General features: G+C 48.6%; 1 protein-coding gene across 1 annotated transcript in view; it reads right to left on the bottom strand.

Annotated features, from left to right (window-relative positions):
* Positions 1–6,113: 6,113 nt before the first annotated feature.
* The window catches only part of LOC116629013 (peptidyl-prolyl cis-trans isomerase NIMA-interacting 4), a 51,070-nt gene continuing 33,471 nt past the window's right edge, over positions 6,114–23,712 (bottom strand). Inside the window, exon 4 of the mRNA XM_032399305.1 lies at positions 6,114–6,203. Within this exon, the coding sequence (XP_032255196.1) occupies positions 6,114–6,203 (90 nt within the window). The remainder of the gene's footprint in view (positions 6,204–23,712) is intronic.

Here is a 23,712-nt window from a genome sequence, read left to right as displayed (position 1 = left end):
ACAAAACTCTTGTAGAAAGGCAACTTGTTCCTGCTTCCTGGAGTGTGTAGGTTCATGTCAGGCTTGCCCACCAATCTTTTTTAAGATTAAATTTTAGGGAGGGGTGAGGGGCAGAGGGAGAGAAAGAATCACCAGCAGACCCTGCTGAGCATGGAGCCCAGTACCTGGCTCAATCTCATGACCCTGGGATCATGACACGCCAAAACCAAAGAGTCAGTTGCTCCACCAACTGAACCATCCAGGTGCCCCTTGCCCACCGATCTTAAGATTTATTTTATTAGAGGTGGGACAGGAGGAAGAATTCTCAAGCAGAGGCCCTGCTGAGCGCAGAGCCTGCCCTGGGGCTCTGTCCCAGGACCCTGAGATCATGAACCTGAGCCAAAATCAAGAGGCTTAACCAATTGAGCCACCCAGGTGCCCTGCCCACCAGTCTTCATGACTGTTTCACTTGCTACAAGGGTCAGCTCTCTTGTTCCTGTTCTCCTATAAGACATGTCTTCTCAAAACAAAAACCACCTTTAGCTCCTATAGCAGGGCTGATCAACCTTTATGCTATTGGTCCAGGTAACCTGTGGGTGGCTGTCCTGTGTATTGTGGGATGTTAGACTGCATCCCTGGCCTCTGACCACTACATGTGAGAGCGTGCCTTCCCGTTCTGCCCAGTTGTGATCCCAAAATGACTCCAGACGTAGCCAGATCCCTCTTGGGGAGCAAAATTGCCTTGTGTTAAGAACCAGTATCCTACAGGGGCGCATGGGTGGCTCAGTCATTAGACGTCTGCCTTCGGCTCAGGTCATGATCCCAGGGGCCAGGCTCCCTGCTCAGCGGGAAGCCTGCTTCTCCCTCTCCCACTCCCCTTGCTTGTGTTCCCTCTCACTGTGTCTCTATCAAATAAATAAAAAATTAAAAAAAAAAAAACCACTATCCTACAGATCCTTCTGTGTCTCACCACTTTTATTTAACATCCTGTTGCAGAGACCATTCAAGCTTACTAAATGATCCCACCATGACAGGTTTGGGGGTCAAAAACCGTTTTGGACATCTTTATCTGAGGCATGATGAGCCCGGGGAAGGTCACTTTGCATGTTTAACTGGGCACAGGGGATGGTCCTCCCTGGTGCCCAGGTCTGTGGTCCCACAGAGAAGGAGGCCTGCTGAACATGTGGCTTGCAGTGTCGTACCCCCCACCCCAACTCCCCGCCTTCGGGGGCTGGATCCTGGGCCTGGAGTCGGGAGCCACAGAGCGCTGATCTTGTCAATGGAGCAAGGCGCGAACTAAGCACTCAGCTAAAAGAGGGTTGGCCTAGGAGCCTCCCAAGTCAATTTGGCCCCACAAGGCTTCTCTGCCTTTCATACTGCAGACTCCAAAGCCCCACTGGCTGGGGCTTGAGAGCAGTAGAACCTGGGGCCTCCGGACCTCAGCTTAAGCAGGAGAAAGGGAATTTCTGCAAGGACAGGGTCCAACTAAAGCACGTCGGACAGGGATGTGAAAGTGGGCTTGCCAGACATGTTGCTTCATCGTGGTTCTCTTATCAAGAGTGGAGCTCAGCCAGATAGGCCGTTCTGATGAGCCAGGCCAGAAGTAATCTTAAGGTGCCCTTGAAAAATAGGCCAGTGCGACAGCAAAAGGCCCACGGGCAGGAGTCCCTAAATACTGGTGGATTCTCTCGCCGCGCCCCCCTCCTCGCTCAGCAGATGATGGAAATGACTCGAATTTTAGCTAAGGAACCAAAGCAAATGGGAATGGGAGGCCTCCCAGTTGGTTCTTTCCACACGTTAAGTGGTTTCCTAGCTGCCTCATCGGCCAGCCGTCCTGCACAACGGGGGACTTGGGGTGTTTGGTGGCAGTCTCCTTACATCACCAGGAATTTTTAAACGCTTTTTTTTTATGCTTCTACATACAAGTTCTTTTTTTTTTTTGCAGGTTTTTAATTCCAGTTAACATGAGTTACGAGAGTTATATTAGTTTCAGGTTATACAATATAGTGATTCAACAATTCCACACACCACATCTTTATCCATTCATCAATCGACGAACACTTGGGCTGCTTCCGTGTCTTGGCCATTGTAAATAATCCTGCTATAAGCCTAGGGCTGCATGTATCCCTTTGAATTAGTGTTTTTGTATTTTTTGGGTAAAGACCCAATAGTTCGATTGCTAGATTGTAGGGTAGTTCTATTTTTTTTAAAGATTTTATTTATTTATTTGACAGAGAGAGAGGGAACACAAGCAGGGGGAGTGGGAGAGGGAGAAGCAGACTCCCGGCTGAGCAGGGAGCCCGGTGCGGGGCTCGATCCCAGGACCCTGGGACCATGACCTGAGCTGAAGGCAGACATGCAACTGACCGAGCCACCCAGGTGCCCCAGGGTAGTTCTATTTTTAATTTTTTGAGGAACCTCCTTACTGTTTTCCAGAGTGGCTGCACCAGCTTGCATTCCCACCCACAGTGCACGAGGCTTCCTTTTTCATCACAGCCTCACCAACACCTGTTGTTTCCTGTGTTGTTGATTTTAGCCATTCTGACAGGTGTGAGGTGATAGCTCACTGTAGTTTTGATTTCTATTTCCGTGATGGTGAGCGATGGTGAGTGATGATGAACATCTTTTCATGTATCTATTGGCCATCTGGATGTCTTTGTGGAGAAATGTCTGTTCGTGTCTTCTGCCCATTTTTTAATCGGATTATTTGTTTTTTGGGTGTTGAGTTGTGTAAGTTCTTTATCCAAAATACTAGCCCTTTATTGGATATGTCATTTGCAAATATCTCCCTTTCCGTAGGTTGTCTTTTAGTTTCGCTGATTGTTTTCTTCACTGTGCTTAAGTAAACAACATTTTAAATGCATTTTGTTTTTTATTTGTTAAACTAACACAGGAATTTTTTTAGTAGCAACTAGCCCTAACGTGAGGAAGATTTCCATCCTCACAACAAGGTCGTATGGGTGTCGCCAAAGCAGCCTGCGTATCATCAGACTGAGCTACAGGCTTCCAAATAAAATGGCTGGTGTCTCTGTAGGGCTTTCTAAGACTTCCAGTTTGACTCATAAAATCTTAGAGCTGGAGGGAACCTTAGAGATCATTTCAACAGGGAGGCAGACATGGTTATTGAGATGAAACTGACTGAAGCAAACAGACCTTTACTGGGTTTGGCTTACTTCCCTTGTGCCTTCAGTGGGCTGGGCCTCATGTTCCAGTCAGAGAGCCCAATGCGGGGCTCGATCCCAGGACCCCGGGATCCTGACCTGAGCCAAAGGCAGACGCTTAACTGACTGAGCCACCCAGGCGCCCCAAAAGTCATCTTGATTTTTTGATATCCAAATCCCGTGTTCTTGCTGCTAAACCAGACGTTACAGAAAGAATGATATCCTCCCCAGTGCCTCCTGACCCACGCCAATCAATTCTATCCATAGTCTTCCCCATCTCAGCTTATGGCAAACTGTCTTATCAATTACTCAAGCCAAACACTTTGGACATGTCCTTAATTCATCTTTTCTCACATGCCACATGTAATTTTATTAGAAAATCCCGTTGGTTCTACCTTCAAAATATATCCAGAATCCGTACTTGGTGATATTTAGAAACTATTATTTTTTTAAAGATTTTATTTATTGGGGCGCCTGGGTGGCTCAGTCGTTAAGAGTCTGCCTTCGGCTCGGGTCATGATCCCAGGGTCCTGGGATCGAGCCCCGCATCGGGCTCCCTGCTCGGCGGGAAGCCTGCTTCTCCCTCTCCCACTCCCCCTGCTTGTGTTCCCTCTCTCGCTGTCTCTCTCTCTCTGTCAAATAAATAAATAAAATCTTTAAAAAAAAAAAGATTTTATTTATTTGACAGAGAGAGAGAGAGCGAGAGCAGGAACACAAGCAGGGGGAGGAGTGTTTGCCAATTTCAAGCTACCACTGTGATGTCACTGAACAGGGAGCTGGGGGGGGAGATGCACAGTAGCACACGACTATATAGCATTTCCGCCACATATATACGACAGGCATAAATAAGCTCGCGGGCATAGAGATAATAGTAAAATGTAAAATAATTAGGAAGTAATGAGCGTTTAGTATTTATTACCTTTGCATTTAATATAATTTGCTTACTTCGAAGTTTATATAATAACATTTAAAAAGAGTTTTAATATTTATATTTTTTACATTTCTTTTTTTTAAGATTTTATTTATTTGACAGAGAGAGACACAGCGAGAGAGGGAACATGAGCAGGGGGAGTGGGAGAGGGAGAAGCAGGCCTCCCGCCGAGCAGGGAGCCCGACGCGGGGCTCGATCCCAGGACCTGGGATAGAGTACTTCTTGTACTATACTCACTCTTCCTCTTCTTCTTGAGATGACATGAGATGATAAAATGCCTGCGTGATGAGATGAAGTGAGGGGATTGACGTAAGCACCGTGACGTAGCGTTAAGCTCCTCTTGCCCTTCTGATGCTATGTCAGAAAGAGGACCATCTGCTTCTGGACCATGGTTGACCTTGGGTCACTGAAACCGCGGAAAGCAAAACTGCAGAGAGACTTACAAATACCGTATGATAGAGGCTCTCAAAAGGGAGCACGAGGTGCCCTGGGGGCCCATGGAAGAGCCATCTACAGTGGTTGGGGGGGCGCCGACTTCCTCTCCTTCCACCCAAGTCTCTCCACCACACACTGCAGCCCAGTTCCTAGAGCCCAGCTTGAATTCTGTCACTTCCTCTTCAAAACCTCTTGTTCGGGGCGCCTGGTTGGCTCAGTCGTTAAGCGTCTGCCTTCAGCTCAGGTCATGGTCCCAGGGTCCTGGGATCGAGCCCTGCATTGGGCTCCCTGCTCGGCGGGAAGCCTGCTTCTCCCTCTGCCCCTCCCCCTGCTTGTGCACGTGCTCTCTCTCAAATAAGCAATAAATAAAATCTTTTTTTAAAATTCAAAAAAAAAAAAAAAAAGCACTGCCTATACAATCAGGTCCAAATTCCCCGGGGGATCTTTGCAAGCCGTCCCCATTGTGGTCTTAAGCTGTTTTCTTGATAGAACAACACAGTATCTCCCAAATCCCAGGTCTCCAATCACCACCTCTTTCTTGGACCATCAGACCCTCATAGTCACCTGCCCGCTGGACATCTCCTCTTGGATGGTCCCCAAACCTCTCAAACTTAGCTTGTTTTTAGAACTCATCCTTTTTTTCTCCCTCCCACCCCCACAGTGCTTCTGTTTCTGTAGTCCCCGATTTTCTCGTAGGCCTTCAAATTTACATTGTTCCCATCTCTCTTCATATTCTTTGTTTTTTTCCTTAAGATTTATCTATTTACTTATTTATTTATTTACTTGGCACGAGCAGTGGGAGGGGCAGAGGGAGAGGGAGAGAGAGAATCTCAAGCGGACACTGCGTTGACCACGGAGCCCGACGTGGGGCTCCATGTCACGACTCTGACATCATGACCTGAGCTGACAAGAGTCGGACACCTAACCGACTGAGCCACCCAGGTGCCCCTCTCTTCATATCCTTTTGACCCTTTTTTCTTCCAGGAACTTTTTCCACTCTCAGCCATCCTTCAGGTCTCAGCTGAGAAGCTGCTTCCTCTGGGACACTTCTGGGAAGGTCAGGGGCCCTCAATACTCCGTTTCTCTGTTCTTCCCATCCTAAAATCTACCACAGTGTATTAAAATGGCCTATTTAGGGGCACCAGGCTGGCTCAGTTGGTGGAGCACGGGACTCTTGATCTCAGGATCGTGAGGTCAAGTCCCACATTGGGAATAGAGCTTACTTTAAAAAATGTGTCTATTTAATTGTCTGTCTCCCTCAAGAGCCTGTGAGGTCCATAAGGCTAATCTTGCTCCCCACCGTAATCCCCACTATCTAGCCCAGTTACTGGCATGTTGTGGGTGCTGAACAAATGAATGAATGAATGAATGGAGGAAGAGGTATATCCTGCAGTTCCCCAACAAACCCTCTCCTCCATCTGTCTTATTTCCTCACTGTTTCCCCAAGTACGCCTTGTACATTTTCACTTCCAAAAAAAAAAAAGAAGGAAGCCAAAGTTTTTGCTTGTGCTTAAGGGGACAAGGTCAGAAAATGTCACCTTCTGAAATTAGAACTAATAGAATCAACATTGAATAGATGAAAGCCGCCATCTGCAAAATAATCCACTTTAAGGGTTGGTTTGTAAGAGTGGTACTGATGAGACAAGGGTGCTTCTCGGGTCTCTCTGGTGACCAGCATGTTGCCACAGGCTGGAGGTCTGCCAAATATAAAGAAAGTGATAATGTCAATCAGTTGTAACCTGATTGTTAAAGATAATGCTGTATAAGCAGGAGGGCCCTTGTGTACATGGGATCTTGAAAAGACTTGAGCCAAAGAGCAACATATTTTCTGTGTGTGATCATCATGCAGCGCTACATGGGGTCTTTTACAGTTTACAAAGCACCTCCGTGGGTCACCTCAGTGAATCTCCGTGATGACCCCACCAGGTGGACCCTAGTCATCATTTTACAGATGACTAAAATGAAGTTCATTTCATTTGACCTTCATTTTTGAGGTGAGTCAACTTGCCCTTAACCTCCCCCCCACCCCCCCCCACACATTAATACACACACCTTCACTAGGCCCACAGAGCATGAGATGGTTATGAACCCAAGGAGAGAAATACCCCTAGGGCAGAGACAGAAAGTTCTTGCAGTGACCAGTTGGTTAAACCACCCGCTTTGGTTCATTCTGATTCTGTGCTCTCAGTTAGCAGCTTTTAGCTTTGAAGAGTTTTGGCTCAGGGCCTTGAGCCCCCTGAAGGGAGTGAGGGGGCCTCATGGGGGAGGATTGCAGCCAGGCTGGTCTCTTGTTCATTCAGCAAACATTTATTGGACGACTACTATATGCTCAAGAGTGCTAAGAGCATGAGATATAGTGGTGAATAAGACACAGAGCTCCTCACCAAGCTGATGGCCTAATTACAGGAGTGTGACAAACAAGTAAATACAGTAGTCCCACCCTATCTTTTTTTTTAGATTTTTATTTATTTGTCAGAGAGAGGGAGCACAAGCAGGGGGGAGCGGCAGACAGAGGGAGAGGGAGAAGCAGGATCCCCGCTGAACAGGGAGCCCGACATGGGGCTCGATTCCAGGACCCTGGGATCATGACCTGAGCTGAAGGCAGAAGCTTAACGACTGAGCCACCCAGGCGCCCCTATTCTCTCCTTATCTGCCGGGGATATGTTCCGAGACCCCCAGTGGATACCTGAAACCTAAGATAATACTGAGCCCTATATATACGATGTTTTCTCCTACATGCACCTATGATAACGTTTAATTCATAAAGAGACACAGGACAGCAGCTCTTTCTGCCCACGGGTCCTGTCCCCGTGCTTTAATAAAACCACCATTTTGCACCAAAATAAATAAATAAATAATAAATAAATAAATAAATAAAAATAAAGGGACACAGTAAGAGATTAACAACAATGAATAAATAGAACAATTATGACAAAATTCTGTGATAAATGTTATGTGAATGCGGTCTCTGTCTCCCGAAATATCTTCTTGTACTATACTCACTCTTCCTCTTCTTGAGATGATGTGAGATGATAAAATGCCTGCATGATGAGATGAAGTGAGGGGAATGACGTAAGCACTGTGACGTAGCATTAAGCTCCTCTTGCCCTTCTGATGCTATGTCAGAAAGAGGACCATCTGCTTCTGGACCATGGTTGACCTTGGGTCACTGAAACCGCGGAAAGCAAAACTGCAGAGAGACTTACAAATACGGTATGATAGAAGCTCTAAAAAGGGAGCACAGGGTGCCCTGGGGGCCCATGGAAGAGCCATCTACAGTGGTTGGGGGGGGGGTCTGAGCAGGTTGCCCAGAGAAATCAATGCCTGAACTGATACTGGAAGGGACTTAGCAATACAAAAAGAGGTTGGAGCAATGAGGATTGGGAGAGAAAAACTTAACAAGGAGACAGAGTGAGAAAACTGGGGCGGGGGGTGGGGGGAGTGTGTGACAACGAAAGGCAAGGGAAGAGAGGTGGGGGGGTCGTGAGAAGTGTGGCTGGAGAGATAATCATAAAGGCCAAATTAATATAATCATAATGTATAGTACAATTTAACAAGATCCATGATGTCATGAATCATGATTATTAATCATTAGTTGATTAAATCAATAATAATGTATATGGCTGGTACCGATGACTTTATACTTCTCTGATCTAACTAACAGTGAGTGATTAAAGCGCCTCGGTGTGGGGCACAGAGCTCAGCAGCCTCACCTACCATCCTACCGTGTAGGAACTGTTCTGTCCTACTGCGCAGGTGAGAGACTTGCGGGTCAGAGAGGTGAAGAGTGGACCAAAAGTCACACTGGCTGTTATGTGGCTGGTTTGGCATCAGGACTGAAGTTTAATACAAACTCCAGGGCCCATCCTGGAAAATGGCTTGCTTAATAGCACAGGGCTTCCTCAGAGCTGTATAGGAATTTTGACTTAATCCTAAGAGAAATAAAGAAATCAGAGGGCTTTGGGCAAGGAGGAAACACCCAGATTTTGTTTTAAAGAACTCGCCCTCGGGGGCACCTGGGTGGCTCAGTCGGTGAAGCGTCTGCCTTCGGCTCAGGTCATGATCTCAGGGTCCTGGGATCAATCCCCACATGGGGTTCCCCGCTCAGTGGGGAGTCTGCTTCTCCCTCTCCCTCTGCCCCTCCCCCTGCTAGTGCACGCTCGCGTTCTCTGTCTCAAATAAACAGATAAAATAAAAAAAAAAAAACCTCACCCTGGCTGTGGGGTGAAGGATGGATTGGAAGGGGGAGAATAGAGACAGGGAGGGCAGGGGGAAGGCTTTTGCCTTTTACTTCATCTCTCTGATGGTTGTGGCTTGGACTAGGGAGGAAGCGGTGGGGATGGAGAGAAGGGAGAAGATTCACGAGATAGGTAGGAGGTAACATTGACAGGCCCTGGTGCCTGATGGGATACGGGGAGTGAAGGCAAAGAAAACTTGAGGATGACTCCCGGGGTTCTGGCTTAAGCAGATGGATAAATGGTGGAGCCATTTCTCGAGAAGAAGAGAAAGGAACACGGAAGGAGGAAGAGGTTCTGAGGAAGAAGACACCCACTGAGTTCACACTGCAGGTGGAGCGCTAGGTCCCGAGAGACACTAAGCTGGAGAGATGGTTCTAGAGTTCAGAGAAGGGATCTGGACCAAGCGTCAGGATAAAGAAGGCGATTCCAGTTGTGGAGGGATGAGGTCTCCCGGGTGTGCAGGGTGAGAAAGGCAAGGGCAGATGGGCACCACCGTTTGCGGGAGGACGAGTGAAAAGGCTCCGTAAGGCACCGCAGAGGGTCTGATTGCTCTTCTGGGAGGAGAAAGCTGGTAAGCCTGAGACGGAGTTGGGACTTCAACTCTATGAATGGAAGGGACCTTTGGAAGGTATTGAGTTCAATCCTCTCACCTAGAGATGCCTCCCCAAAGAGGGGTACTGGGCAGCCCCATTGCCAATTTGGGCATCCATGTAATTTTCAGTGAGGATGAGGGCTTGGGGCTGCCTCTCTACCCAGGGCAGGGGCTCCTGAGAGCCAATACCACCCCCTCAGCCGATCCCCGTGCCCCTCACAGGGTTCGATCCAAGTTTGGAGAGACAGGTACAGCGTCGTGATTAAGCATAGGGCCTTTGCAGCAAGACTGCCTGTGTTCAAGACCTCTGCCAGCATTCGCCCGCTGTTTGACAGTGGGCAAATCAATTCACTGCCCTGGTTCTTACCTCTCCCATCTGCAAAAGGGGGTAATAATTATCCCAACCTCACAGGGTTTGTTTTGAGGATAAAATGAACTAGAACGTTCCCTGGCAGGTAGTAAACTCTATTGAATGTTAGCTGCTCTTGGCCAAGAAGAATGTGTCTGACCTATTACAGTTTCCAAATCCATATCCTCCGGGGCCCAATTGCTCAATAAACATGCTTAGGGCATTCAAAAGGCGGGAACAACAACACAAGTGGGGAGAGAATATGACAGTTGATATTTCAAAGGTCGCCATCAAAGTAGTCATCACCGGAAAAATCAGAGCTTGGTTGGACTTTCTTCCCCTTTTTACAGTTTGGTACAATTTTTACACTGAATCACCTAATGATAATTGGTAGCGTTAAGTGTGGAGTCGGGGGCGGGGGTCAATCGACTCTTTTCAGTACTTAAAGCCTCTGAGTCACCGTCTCAGATAATTCCATTAGAGCCTTTCATCAAGCCTGCAAAGGAGGTATCATTTATATCCTTCTTTGTGGAGGTGGAAAATAAGGCTCAGAGAGATCAAGAACAGACATGGAACTGGATGGGAACCCAGGCAGTTGCTGTCGGAGACTCCCGTTAAGAGGAGGGATTGGATGTCTCATGGTTCTGGGGGGGAGTTCTTTGGCATGGGCCTATTTGTCCCATGTAAGAGGAATTCGTGCTTTTGTGCAAGAAGTAAGTCCGTAAGGGGGCCCTAGTGGAGTGATTCAGGCCAGAAGGCAAAGAGAGCTCTTGAGGCCTTTTGGAAAACCCCCTCCTTGGGGGCCATATGTTCACAATCAGTGAGTATACGGCCAGAGTTGGGGGGGGGGTGCTGTCTTGGCTGGTGGCCAAGCCAGATGTTTGTTGTGTGACTCCTCAGAGCACGGAGCTCAGTCAACCCCTCGCCGTGCTGGGAATTTGTATGCCATAGTTAGGGCCAGCTTAGTCCCGTAACCGAGAAGGTTTCAAAGGTCCTCTGGGCCAAGGGTGGCCCAAGGCAGAACCAAGGAGGCGGGACGTTAGCCTCCCATCCCTTCACACCTCACTGTTAGGGCCCCCTTCTTTGCACGCGACTTTCTTTTCCTTAAACTCTCTCCATGCTGGAGTGCTCCCTGTCGTCCTGCAGCCTTTCCCACCCCAGGACTTCCACTAAGGCCTGCCTGGCCATTGGCTTCATTCCCCATGCCCCCAGCTTGTTGTGAAGAATGAGCTCCTTTGTCCCTCTATTTTTTAAAGTAAACTCTACCCGCAGCGTGGGGCTCGAACTCACGGTCCCGAGATCAAGTCAGAAGCTGTACCTACTGAGTCATCCAGGCGCCCCACCCCCTTCCCACCTAACAAAACCCCACTCCTTTACAATCCCTAATCTTGGCTCTGCTTCGAAGCTTCTCCAACTTCCTCAGAAAGGGAGGGACAAGGGGGCAAGTGCTCAGGGAGCACCTACTCTGAGCCAGTTGTGGAACCTGGGGTTTTATATCCCTCTCCTCATTAAATCTTCACAACAGCCCTGTAAGTTTCTGCAGGCGAGGGAACCTGGGTTCAGAGATGGCAAACAACTCGCCCAAGGCCACACAGCTGATAAGGGCAGGAGTGTAGCTCAGTCTAACTCTCTTTTTTTTTTTAAGATTTTATTTATTAACAGAGAGAGAGACAGCGAGAGAGGGAACACAAGCAGGGGGAGTGGCAGGCTGAGGGAGAAGCAGGCTTCCTGCCGAGCAGGGAGCCCGATGTGGGACTCCATCCCAGGACCCTGGGATCATGACCTGAGCCGAAGGCAGACACTTAACGACTGAGCCACCCAGGCGCCCCTCAGTCTAACTCTTGAGTCCCTAGGCACTTGAACTCTCTCCAGTTCATACCACAGTGCCTGTCCCAAGACATGTTCCCTCTTGATCACCTCTGACTCCTCGCTTTTCACCCCACTGCATGTCCAGTCTGTCAGCAAATCCCATTCCTTGGCTCTACCTTCAAAATATAACCAGAATCCACTATTGCTCACCATCTCCCCAGGTGCCACCCTGGTCTAAGCTCCCATCATCTTTCACCTGGATTGCCTTAATACTAAGAGCCCCCAGCAGTGCTCCTGCCTCACCCCTGCCCCTCACCACCCTTCCCACACACGGTCTCTTCATTACTCAGAAGCCAGAGGGATCCTATGGAAACACATGTGCAAATCCTGTGTCTCCACCTCAAAACCCGGCAATGGCTCTCGTTTCGCTGGTACTATCCATCCTTACGTTGACCCACATGGCCCGCGTGTTCTGTCTCTGCCTCTTTCCTGGCGCTCTCTCCCTTGCTAACTCTGCTCCGGCTAGGCTGGACTCACTGCTGTTCCTCCAACACACCAGACATGCTCTTGCCTCAGTGCCTTTGTACCCACTGTTTCTTCTGCCTGGAATATTCTTGGAAATCGGCATGGCTTGCTGCCTCATTTCTTTCTCTCTCTCTTTTTTTGTTTGTTATTGTTTAAAGATTGTATTTATTTATTTGAGAGAGAGCACAAGCAGGGGGAGGGGCAGAGGGAGAGGGAGAAGCAGGCTCCCCACTGAGCAGGGAGCCCGACGCGGGGCTCGATCCCAGGCCCCTGAGATCAGGACCTGAGCCGAAGGCAGCCGCTCAACCCACTGAGCCACCCAGGTGCCCCTGCCTCACTTCTTTCAGGTCTTCATTCAAATGATACCTTCTCGGTGAGACTTTCTCCATCACCCCGTTTAAATTGGCAGCCCCCACCCCACCAACACTTCCTATTCCTATTCTCCTGTATTATTTTTCTCCCTTGCTGGCCCTTGTCATCAACTACAGCCACGCCTCTCACTCGGCTGTGATGGTTCATTTTATGTGTCAACCTGACTGGGCCACGGGGGTGGGGGGGCAGATATTTGGTTAACCATTATGTCTGGGTGTGGCTGCTGCGGTTTTTTTGCATGAGATTAACATTTGAATCTGAAGACGGAGAAAAGCAGATTGCCCTCCCCAATGTGGGTGGGCTTCCCCCCAGTCCATTGAAGGCCTGAATCCAGTACACGATTGAGTAAGCAAGAATTCTTTCGGCCTGACTGTCTTGGAGCTGGGACGGCATTCTCCTCCTGCCTTCGGACTCGGACTGAAACTTCCACCATTGGCTCTCCTGGGTCTCAGGCCTCTGGCCGTGGGCTGGAACTCTATATACCACTGGTTCCCCTGGGTCTCCAGCTCACCCACTGCATTATCTCGGACTACCCAGCCTCCAAAACTGCATGAAGTAATTCCTTATGGGAAATTTCTTTACGTATATATACACATCCTATCCGTTCTGTTTCTCTAGAGAACCCAGACAAATACACCAACTAACAGTATACTTTTATCATGTATTTTCAAAATATTTTATTTATTTATTTGACAGAGAGAGGGAGAGCACAAGCAGGGGGAACAGGAGAGGGAGAAGCAGACTCCCCGCCGAGCCCGGAGCCCAATCCCAGGACCCTGGGATAATGAGCAGACGCTCAAGCATCTGAGCCACCCAGGCGCCCCTACTTTTATCATATTTTTTTAAAAGTTGTTGTCTCTTTCCAGTCCCACGTAAACTTCATGAGGGCAGGAACTTTTGTCTGTTTTGTTCACTGCTGTAGCCTCAGCAAGATGCCTGGCATAGAGTAAGCACTTCATAAATATATATGTTCAATGGATGAAGGCCCTTATAATTGTACCCTGTTCGTGTATCTCGCTGCCTTTTTTTTTTTTTTTTCTTGGTCTCCCAGGAGTCTGTGAGCCACTCCACCACAAGAACTGGCCTTCGCATGCCCAATGCCAGGCTAAATGCCCACCACCAGAGTGCCCAATACCTACTGAATGCAATGCCCTGATAGGATCCATCCAGAAGACCGTTCAAGTTTCCAGATCCCCCCAGAACAGAGCCCTTTCTCAGTGCCGAATTCAGGAAGACCACCTCTCTTCTCCCCCTAGACCCCTCCCTCAAACCCCAGCCTTGGCAAGGCAGCCGCCGCCTGCCTGGTGCGCCCCCCCCCGACCCCGCCGCCTCCCTCCCTCGCTCGCCTCTTGCCTCCCTTCCCCCTCCAAGCCCCCCCTCGCCCGCCTGGGTACAGGCGATTCTCTGGGGGTGGTAATTATTGCGAGTAAATGGGAAGTTGTTTTGCACAGGGCTGTGTCTCATGCAGGTCGATTTGTATGCTTCCTGGGCACTTGTGACACTTCAGAGCAGCCATAGCAACGGCCCCGGCGCCGCCGGGCTCACTGACTGCAGGAGATGAGGCGGGGCAGATGAGGCGGGTGGCGGGCACGGCCCTCTCGGAGCCTCGGTTTCCCCGTTGGTCCCGGGGCCAGAGGAACCCGCCCCGAGGCCGTCGTGGGGGCGGGGGCGGGGCGGCGGAAAGGAGATCGCGGCCCGAACGGTTCGTACGACGACCCTTCGTGGGCGTGGCATTGTCTTCTTCCCCGCTCGTCCCCCGCCTTTGTTGCCGCTCCCCGCTCCTGCCCGCCTTGCCCCCGCCCTGACTCAGTGCCTGCCAGATTCCCCCGCCGCAGGAGCGGGGTCCCTGCTGGCCCGCCTTTATTCGGTGCAAAAATCACTGGCCCCGGAACACCTTTTAGCGACGAGGCCCACAGAGACGCCGCCAGCTCATCCCGTGGGGACCGAGCCGCTGATTAAATTGTATTCACTCTGCCTCTCGGTCATTCGGATGGGCTGGGACGAGGCCAGCTGGAATTAGTGACAAATTTGAAGCAGAGAATATTGACAAAAGAAGGCCGTTTTATTGCTTGCAATGACACACGATAATTCAAAGGAGGCTCCCCGGTGTTTCCAAGGAGAGCTTTGGTTAGACTTTGTTGCTAATTATTTGGATAGATGCCGACCCCAGGTACTTAAAATCAGTTTTGTTCCCTTCTTGGTGCTGAAAAACAGCCCCTCCTTCTCCGATGGCCTCCTCCCTCTTTAAATCTGAGACCAGGAGGAGGCTTTGAAAACAAGAAAGCCCTACTGAACGGTTCATTCCTTCCGAATATTTTTAAAGCACCTACTGGGCCTCAGAACTAAATGTGGGTATTGGAGATGGAGACATGGAGCTAATGTTCTGGAGGACGAAGAGACCATATGGAAGTAAACAGAGAAGGGAGATACTTCTCAATACTGGGAAGGGCTCTAAAGGATGAGGGAGGTGGGGTAGCTACTTTAGAGAGACCTTGGTATTCAGGAGAGGTCTCACAGGAGAGAAAGCTGAGATCTGGATGCTAAGATGGAGCCAGCCGCGCTAAGATTTTAGGGGAAAGTGTTCCCGGCAGAGGGAAGAGCACATGCAAAGCCCCTGTGGTGGAAATGGCCTTGGTTGTTTGAAGAAGAGAAAGAAAGCCCCCGTGGTTGAGCTGAAATGAACAAACAGGATGAGATTTGGACCCCTCGGGGCACTAGGGGCTTGCAGGCCCCGTAAGGAGTTTGGATGGTATTTTCAGTGCATTGTGAACTCATGAAAGGTCCTAAGCAAAGGAGTGATGTGATCTGGTTTCTATTTTTAAAAAAGATTATTGGCTGCAGTTTGAACAATGGATTAGATTACCCTAATAAGAAAAATGGACTGGGAGACAAGAATGGGAATAGGGAGGCCAATTAGGAAGTGACTGGTAAATGCCAGGTGGCTTAGGCTTGGGTGCTTGCAGTTGCGTGGGGAAAAGTGGAGAGATTCAGGATGTATTTTGGAGATAGAGCGTGAAGGGCTTGGCGATGGGTTGGGTGAGGGACAGAGAAGAGACAACGTTCCCAGTTTCTAGGTTTCGGACTTGAGCAACTGGGTGGATGGTGGTGCAATTTATAGGGATGGGATAGACTGGAGGAGCTCAGGTTTGAGGGTGGGTTGGGAACCCATACTTCTGGGTGTTTTCAGTATGGGATGTCAGGGAGGCCTTGCTACAGGAGTCTGGGGCTCAAGTGAGAGGTCTGGACCTAAGAGAGACATTCGGGAGTCCTTGATATTCAGGAAAGAGTTCTCGGGATTCTTGGTGACTTGTTCAAAGCTAACCCTATGCTAGAACAGATAACCGCCTCCCTCTCTACCTCCAAAATGATACCCTTGTTCTCCACTTGACCTGTCTCAGTGAAGACCTACTCTAAGGGGAAATGCAAAATAAAACTATGAGGTATGACTTTTTAATAAGCAGAAGGGCGAAGATCAAAAGGTTGGAAAACAGGAGTTAGCAAAGGTGTGGGGAAACAGGCATCCTCATACATTGCTGATGGGAATATAATTTCGCCCATCCCTATTAGCAATTTCTATCCAAATGAGAAAGACACATACACTTTGACCCCAACAATTCCACCTTTAGGAGATCATCCTACAGATATGCTCACACATATTCACAGGAATGCGTGTATCAGGACTATTTGTAATAGCCGCAGAATGGAAAAATATCCACCAAAAGGGGACTGGTCAAATAAATTAAAGTACACTCTTAGAATATATGTGGCTATTAAAACTAAGGAAGCTCTTGAATTTTTTTTAATTTTTTGAATTGAGATGAAGTTCACAGAATAGTACATTCACCATTTTAACCATTTTAAAGTGTGAAATTCAGTGTTTTTATGAATTGATATGAAACATCTTCTGAGACATATTGGCAAGTACCCACGCCCGCTCACCTGTTCACACCTGCCTACCTCTGCTGGTGATCCTAGGACGGACTCTTTCCGATGGGCACCTTTGAAACGTCTCCATGACACAGGAGGCCGAGAGAGTCTGTTGCTGGGGAAAGGTGGTGGTAATATTAATCGATGCTTCTCCGACCAGCTGCACATTAGTGTCACTTGGGGAGATTTAAAGAAGGTCCTTGCCCAGGCCCCACCTCTAGGGATTTTGATTTAATTAGTCAGAGGCGGGGCCTGGACATGGTATTTTAAAATTAAGGCAAAATGTACACACAGTAAAATGCATAGGTCTTAAGTGTACAGTTCAATGAATTGTGATAATTGTGGGCAGTGTGTATCCACCGCCCCAAGAGAAACATAGACCATTTCCACCGTCCCAGTCAATGCCCCCACCCCTGCCAGAGGAACCCACCATTTTTATTTCTACCACAGATTCATTTTGATTGTTCTCCCAACTTGATCTAAGTGGAATCGAGCAGTATGTGACATTTTGAGATCGGCTTCTTTCACGTAGCGTAACGCCTTTGAGATTCATCCAAATTGTTGCACTGATCAGTAGTAGTCCCTTCCATTGCTGAATGGTGTGCCCTTGTGTGGATGCACCAGCGTGTTTAGCCATTCACACATCCAGGGACATTTGGGTTGTCCCAGTCTTTCCGCAGGCACATGCACTCATTTCTCTTGGGGTGGAATGGCTGGATTTATGTTGAACTTGCTCGAAACTGTCAGTTTTCCAAAATTCTTGTACCAATTTGCACTCCCACCAGCAAAATATGAGAGGTACGGTTGTCCCACATCCTTGCTAACACTTTGTATTGTCTGTCTTTTTTTTCCTTTTTAAAGATTGTATTTATTTGACAGAGAGAGCGAGCACAAGCAGGGGGAGAGACAGAGGGAGAAGCAGACTCCCTGCTGAGCAGGGAGCCCGATGCGGGGCTCCATCCCACGATCCCGGGATCATGACCTGAGCCGAAGGCAGACGCTTAACTGGCTGAGCCACCGGGGCGCCCAGAGGGTCCCTATTTTTATGAGTCCCTAAATATGCCCTCTGGCAACTATGCCTGATGCTTGTGGTTCTTCAATCCTGTGAACATACATGGCCGTGGGGATTTGGGGACTGAGGGGTGCCTTGTCAGGCTTCCTCCAGTGGATCTGTCTGGCTTCTTGGATTGGTTCATTTATCTGAACTGAACCCTTACCCTCTGATGTGAGACTTAAGTCTTTCATTGCCTCCACCCTAAAATTTCCCATGTATGAAACTTGACCTTATTGCCTGACCCATTCCTACCACCTGGATAGGGTGTACGTTAAAGGGTTAAAGACATGTTTTCTCCTGGATGGAGCAAGCTATGTCCTAGGCATAGAAGGAGTGTGACTTTCTGTATCCCCTCCCAGCCATTGTCCTCAGGCTGCCTACCTGCTCACTGAAAGGGAGAATCATTTTCTAGTAGCCTTGGCAACCATTTACCAAGGGTCTGGGACTTGATGCCTGGCCCTGGTCTCTTTGAATCTGCTTCGTACTTGCTCTGTGACTTTGTGTAAAGCAGTTAACCCTTCTGAGCCTTGGTTCCTGTGACTGGTAAAGGAGAACAGTCATTTCTTGCTCGTGGTGGGCCTGGCACAAGTAGGTGTTCACAAAGCCATGAGTTCCCTCGAAAGGGGCGCTGGGAAGGCTTGGCTCTGGGAGCAGTGCAGCTGGGCTGTGAGAGGCGCTCTCTGCTTGGGGACTTGCCATGCCCTCACTGTGCCCTGGTGTTGTGTATCTGCCCCTTGCCTCCACACACAGTCTAGAGGGCCTAGACTGGTCAAGATCCCTCCTGCTGTGTCGTCCTCATCCTGCTCTTCTTGGCTAATTTGAACAGAGCATCCAACGAGGGCCCCTCGGCTCTTTAAGCTCAGAGCAGATGGCTGGGGAGCCAATTCTCTGGGACATACAGTTCCTGACTCAGATCTAGGCAGGGGGCCAAGGCCTTCGAAGGGCTGTAGAAAAATGTAACCCTCCATCCTCCCCTCCCGCTTGTAGATTTTATTGCCTGTCTTCTGTAGTGCCAAGGAGGAAGGGCAAAGGACCACGAAGGTTAAGATTAGGTGCCCCCAGGGGTCCCTTCTTGGGCTGACACCAGGGAGAAGCCTTGACTTTAGCTTTTAGGATAGGTGCCCATGCCGTGTAGGGAGCGTTTCTCAGCTGCTGCAGGAAGAAGTTGCGGGAGCTGAGGAGGAACTCATGGGAGCTTCCAGAAATGCTCTTCATGTGGGGAACAAGTGGGCACGGGGCATCTGGAGAATCCACCAACACTAGGCACTGGCTGGAGCCCATTCATTTCACAGCCAGTCATGGGTGGCTTTCTCCCAGCACGAGATTTGGGAAGAGACTAGAAAGGGAGTATCCCATTCCTGGGTGTAACTCAGATTGCTCTGTGCTATTTCTGAGTCCTTCCCGAGGTGGGTTTAAGAGGGAGTCAGGCACAGTGCTGGCCAGAAGTGTGGCTGGGATGGGCAGGTTTGGACCTCCCCACCTCCTTGGATGTATCACTCCTACCCACGGCCTCATTATAGCTCTCCAACATGGTGTCTATTGCTCTCCTTTGAGACTAGGAAATTGACAAATTCATCCATCCATCCATTCATCATCCATCCAAAAGTATTTACTTATTGGCTACTATATGTAGGTACTGGGCTAAGCTCTGTGAAGCTATAAAGTGAAAAAGACAGATCTGTCCTTCACAGAGCTCACACGATCATGGGCAGCCAGAGGTAACCAGGCAGCCACATTCCATGGACTACAACCAATGATGAATGAAGGCAGGGTGTATCACATTGTGTCCCAGAGGATAACTGTTGGGAAGGATTATGGAAGGTGCCTGGAAGAAGGGAGACTTGAGCTGAGAGCCAAGGAGTGAATAGGAGATAGTGAGACAAAAAGGAAGGGAAGAAAGTCCAGGCAGAGGAAACAGCACGCGAGGCAAGATTTAAGGGGAAGTGGTTCAGTTTGGGAAGAGTGGGGTGTGTGAGTGTGTGTGTGTGTGTGTGTGTGTGTGTATAGGGGCCATGGAGAAGTGAGTCATAAGGCAGGAGAAGCAGTCAGGGGCCAGATCAGGAAGGCCTTGAATGCCATGTTGAGGAGGCAGGACTTGATTTGGAGGGCAAGGAGGAGGCTTCAGAGGGTTTAGACAGGGCCATGACATGATCAGATCAGTGTCTTTGGAAGATCACTCTGGTTTCTGGGTGCAGAAACAGTGGGGAGCGAGCACAAGTAAAAGCAGGAAGAAAGTCAGGAAGCTTTTGCAGTGAGCCAGGTGAGAGATGACCCTGGCATAGACCAGAATGGTGGCAGGGTTGATGAAGGGAAGTGTTTGGGTTTGGGATATATTTTGGAGGTAGAGCCAACAGGACATATTAGTGAATTGGAAAGATGCCCCCCAGTTTCTGACTTGAACGACTGGGGGGGTTGGCAGTGCTGTTCACAGAAATGAGGGATGCTGAGGGAACAGGTCTCGGGGAGGGTGGGAGATGAGTTCAGTGCCATGTTGAGTTTGAGCTTCCGGGAAGAGACGTTCCTGTAGCCAGCTGGCCATCTAGGTCTGAGACTCAGGAGAAAGGATGAGGCTAGCGACAGAATTGTGAGGTTTGGGGAGTGGATGAGGTAGTCCAAGGGGAGCGTAGAAGGCCCTGGTTCGTGCAGCAGCACTTTCCTCTCAAATGATTCCCTACCCTTTGGTGCCTGCCTGCTTCAGCTCAAACCCAGGTTTAGAAGGCACTTACCAAAGACTGCACTTTAATGCAAAGATTCTGCGGATAATCCTAACTCTTGGCTCCCTCTTTCCCCTCGGTTCCTGTCATTTCCACAGCATGCTGGACTGGTTTGACCAGCTTCCATTAAGAATTTCTCCAGCCCAGGGGCCAGGCCAGCCGCCATTCTTAGGAAGCTCGGTTTCCGGCTCCCCCTGCTGGCGGAGCTGGAGATGACACACAGCTGGGCCACTGAGCCAGAGAGCACCCTCCCCTCACCTCAAAAGAGGGGACGAAGACCTCAGCCCCAGTACTCTTCTCCAACCCTCCCCCCCCCCCCGACTCCCACCCACTTTAGATCCCTTGCTAGAAATAGCAGGAGACAAGCCCAATTAGGGATCTGGGAATCACAAATTAAATTCTTCCTGTTTCCAAATTACTTTCTTCTTTTTTCTGCCCCAAACTCACTCTTGGTCTCCTTGCCCATGAAGATTTCATTTGGTTATTTATACCTATCTCCAAAAACACTCTCTTCCATTTTCAGTCCCCGTGAGCAGTATTTTGCTGACACCCAGTTTACCTCCCTCCTCCTCATATGCAGGAAAGCCATGATCTGTGCTGGAAAGAGAACTGGGCTGGGGGTCAGGGAACCTAGGTTGAGTCCTGTTTCTGCCACTGATTCAGGGTGTGACCTTGGACCAGTCACTTCCTTCTTTCCCAGGGGCAGTTCCCTCACCTGTGACATTGGACTGGACTCCAAAAAAACCCTTCCAACTCTAGTGTTCTAGGCTTTGCTCCCACCACCCCTAGCCTTTTCAGTTCTTCATGTGCATCAAACTCTCTCCTGCTCCAGGACCTTTGGTTGTGCTCTTCCCTCTGCCTGAAATGCTCTTCCCTTCCCTTTTTTCATTCCATCAACTCCTCCTTATCCTTCAGCTCTCAGCTCACGTTACTTCAGCAGAAAAACCTTCCCAGCCCCTTCAGACTGGGTCAGGTACCTCATCATATGCTCTCAGAATTCCCTGGAGCTCTCCTTCTGTGCCCTCATCATGGTTTGTAATTTTCCACATGCTTGCATAATTATTATTTCAAGGCCCACCCTCCAAATCCCCATCAAACTTCAAACTCTTTGATAGCAAGAACCTGTCTGTTTTGCTCACCACTGTATCCCAGCACCCAGATGCTTGCCCAGCCATCTTGTAAAGGCTCAATACGTATCTATTAAATAGATGAATAAGTACATGGATGAATGAACCCTTATCTTCACCTATCAGCTGCTTTCTACATCTAACTAGCATCATGTTTAAGAGCAAAGTGTCAAGGGGTGCCTGGGTGGCTCAGTCGGTTGGGCGTCTGACTCTGGGTTTTGGCTCAGGTCATGATCTCAGGGTCCTGAGATCGAGCCCAGTGTCGGGGCTCCGCACTCTGGGAGGAGTCTGCTTGTCCCTCTCCCTCTGTTCCTCCTCCTCTGCCCCTTCTCCTGCACTCTTGAGCACTCTCTCTCTCTCAAATAAATAAATAAATAAATAAATAAAATCTTTAAAAAAAAGGCGCAAAAAGTCAAAAGCCAGAGTGCCTGGGTTTGGAACCCAACTTTACCACCCACAAGCTGTGTACACTTGTATAAGTTATTCTATCTTACTGTGCCTCAGTTTCCTTGTCTATAAAGGGCAAATAATAATAGCATACACTACCGAACAAGGTTGTTGCAAGGCTGAAAAGACTTAGTATATGTAAACTGAGTAGAACAAGGCTTGGCACTGAAGTGCTATATTAGTAATAGCTATTGTTCTGATTCTGCCTCATCCATCTCTCCGTTTACCCATTCTGAACTCTCCCACAAGGCCTCATTATCTTATTTCCGGTCTTTGAGTGCGGGTGACTCAGTGTTATTTGCAGATTAGATAGCAAAGTTTTTTTTTTTAATTTTTATTATGGAAAATTTCAAACAGGCAGAGTAGAGAGAAGAGGATAATGAACCTCTGTAACAAGCTTCAACAATTATCAACATTTTGCCACTCTACGTTCATCTTTCCTCCTCTCATTTTTCTCCCTCCTGGAGTATTTTAATATAAACCCCAGATGTCATACAATTTTATCTGAAAATACTCCATTATGCTTCTCTAGCAGGTAAGGGCTTTTAAAAAAAATACAATACCATTATCACACTTAAACAAATAATAATTAGGGAAGGTTTTTTAAACTCCATCCCCTTGAGAGGAGCTGGGGGAATGGGAGCCCTCACTCTGGGGTAGATGTGAAATGAGGAACAGCCAAGAGAATTAATATAAGTTTAGTGCTTTGAACAGGGCCCGATATATAAATGGGACATAGTAGTAACTATTATTTCGATTCTCCTCCATTTTCTCCATTTATCCATTCTAAATCCTCCCCAACAGCTAGCTTACTTCAAGTCTGTGAATGTATGTGACCCTTTACAAAGGAGGACTAGGAGTCCAGGACGATGAGTTTCCTGGGTCATTGGCACCCTGCGGTGAGAGCTGGGACTCTGGAAGGCACTGAGAAGGGCCCAAAGGAAGTGACCGTGGGACTGAGGGAGAAGGAGAGAGGGCTGGAGGACTTAGTGGGTTTAAAGAAGGGGGAGTCCTCTGGCTGTGTGAAAATGGCACTGAGAAAAATCCAGTAGCCTAAGGGCAGGCAAGCCGGAAGGTTGGTCCTTTCTTCCTAGTATTCAGAGCCTTTGGAGATCACTGACAGCTGAGAAGCAGGGAGGCAGGAGCCTGGGTCCTGAGGGAGTTCCTTCTAGCTTTTCTCCACAGCCCACAGAAGGGCAGCTGCCTAAGATAGTAATCAGGGTTTTGCTTTGCTTCATTTTGAGTTCCCAGCCGTTCCAAGGATATATAAGTGATGATGGTGGACACTGAGCCAAAGGACAACTGGAGATAGCCTTCCCTGGATTGGCGATGAAGATTTTGGTGCTCCCATCACTTTTTTTCCTTTCTATGGAATTCTCCCCACCAGCCCTTCTTCTTATCACACTCATACTTTGGGTACTGAGCGCACCTACACACTCCACCTACCCCCATCCAAACTTGCCTCCAGGAAAAGAAGGGATTCAAACACTTCATCAAGGTAAACAAGCTCTTTCACAAACTGGCTTCCCACTACCTCATCAACTTCACTTCCCACTGCTGTCCTCTTCTTTCCAGCAATAGGCAGTGGACACAGTGAATGGGCATAGATTTTTGTCCATATAGACCTGGTATTGAATTCTGGCTCTGCCGTTTCCCAGCTCTGGAACCTTAGGCAAAGTCACTTTATGTCCCTGAGTCTCAGTTTTCATGTCTGAAAATGGGGAGAATAGTATACTAAAAGTCCTCTTAACAGAAGGCTTAAAGCCATATGAAAATATGACTTAAGGTCACGTGAACCAGAAAAATTAGAACCTTTTTAAACTAATGACCTATGAAATTTACAAAAAGCTTAAAATCCTCTGGACTTGGGGTGGGCATGACCGGGTCAGTAGGTGAGTTTTCAAATACTGAATGTTAACTAGTGCCCTGAAGAATCACAATGTCCGTGTTTTTATCAGCATAAGAACAAGGACAATTTTTGTTGGCCCACAACCCCCTATTTAGGATCCCCCAAGCAAGCCACTTAAACTCACTTAACGCGTTTCCTGCCCC

The sequence above is a fragment of the Phoca vitulina genome, unplaced genomic scaffold (genome assembly GCF_004348235.1).
Source record: "Phoca vitulina isolate PV1807 unplaced genomic scaffold, GSC_HSeal_1.0 scaffold174, whole genome shotgun sequence".
Lineage (NCBI taxonomy): Eukaryota > Metazoa > Chordata > Mammalia > Carnivora > Phocidae > Phoca > Phoca vitulina.
The sequence above is the reverse complement of the archived record's forward strand: the minus strand, read 5'-3'. Positions and strand labels throughout refer to the sequence as shown.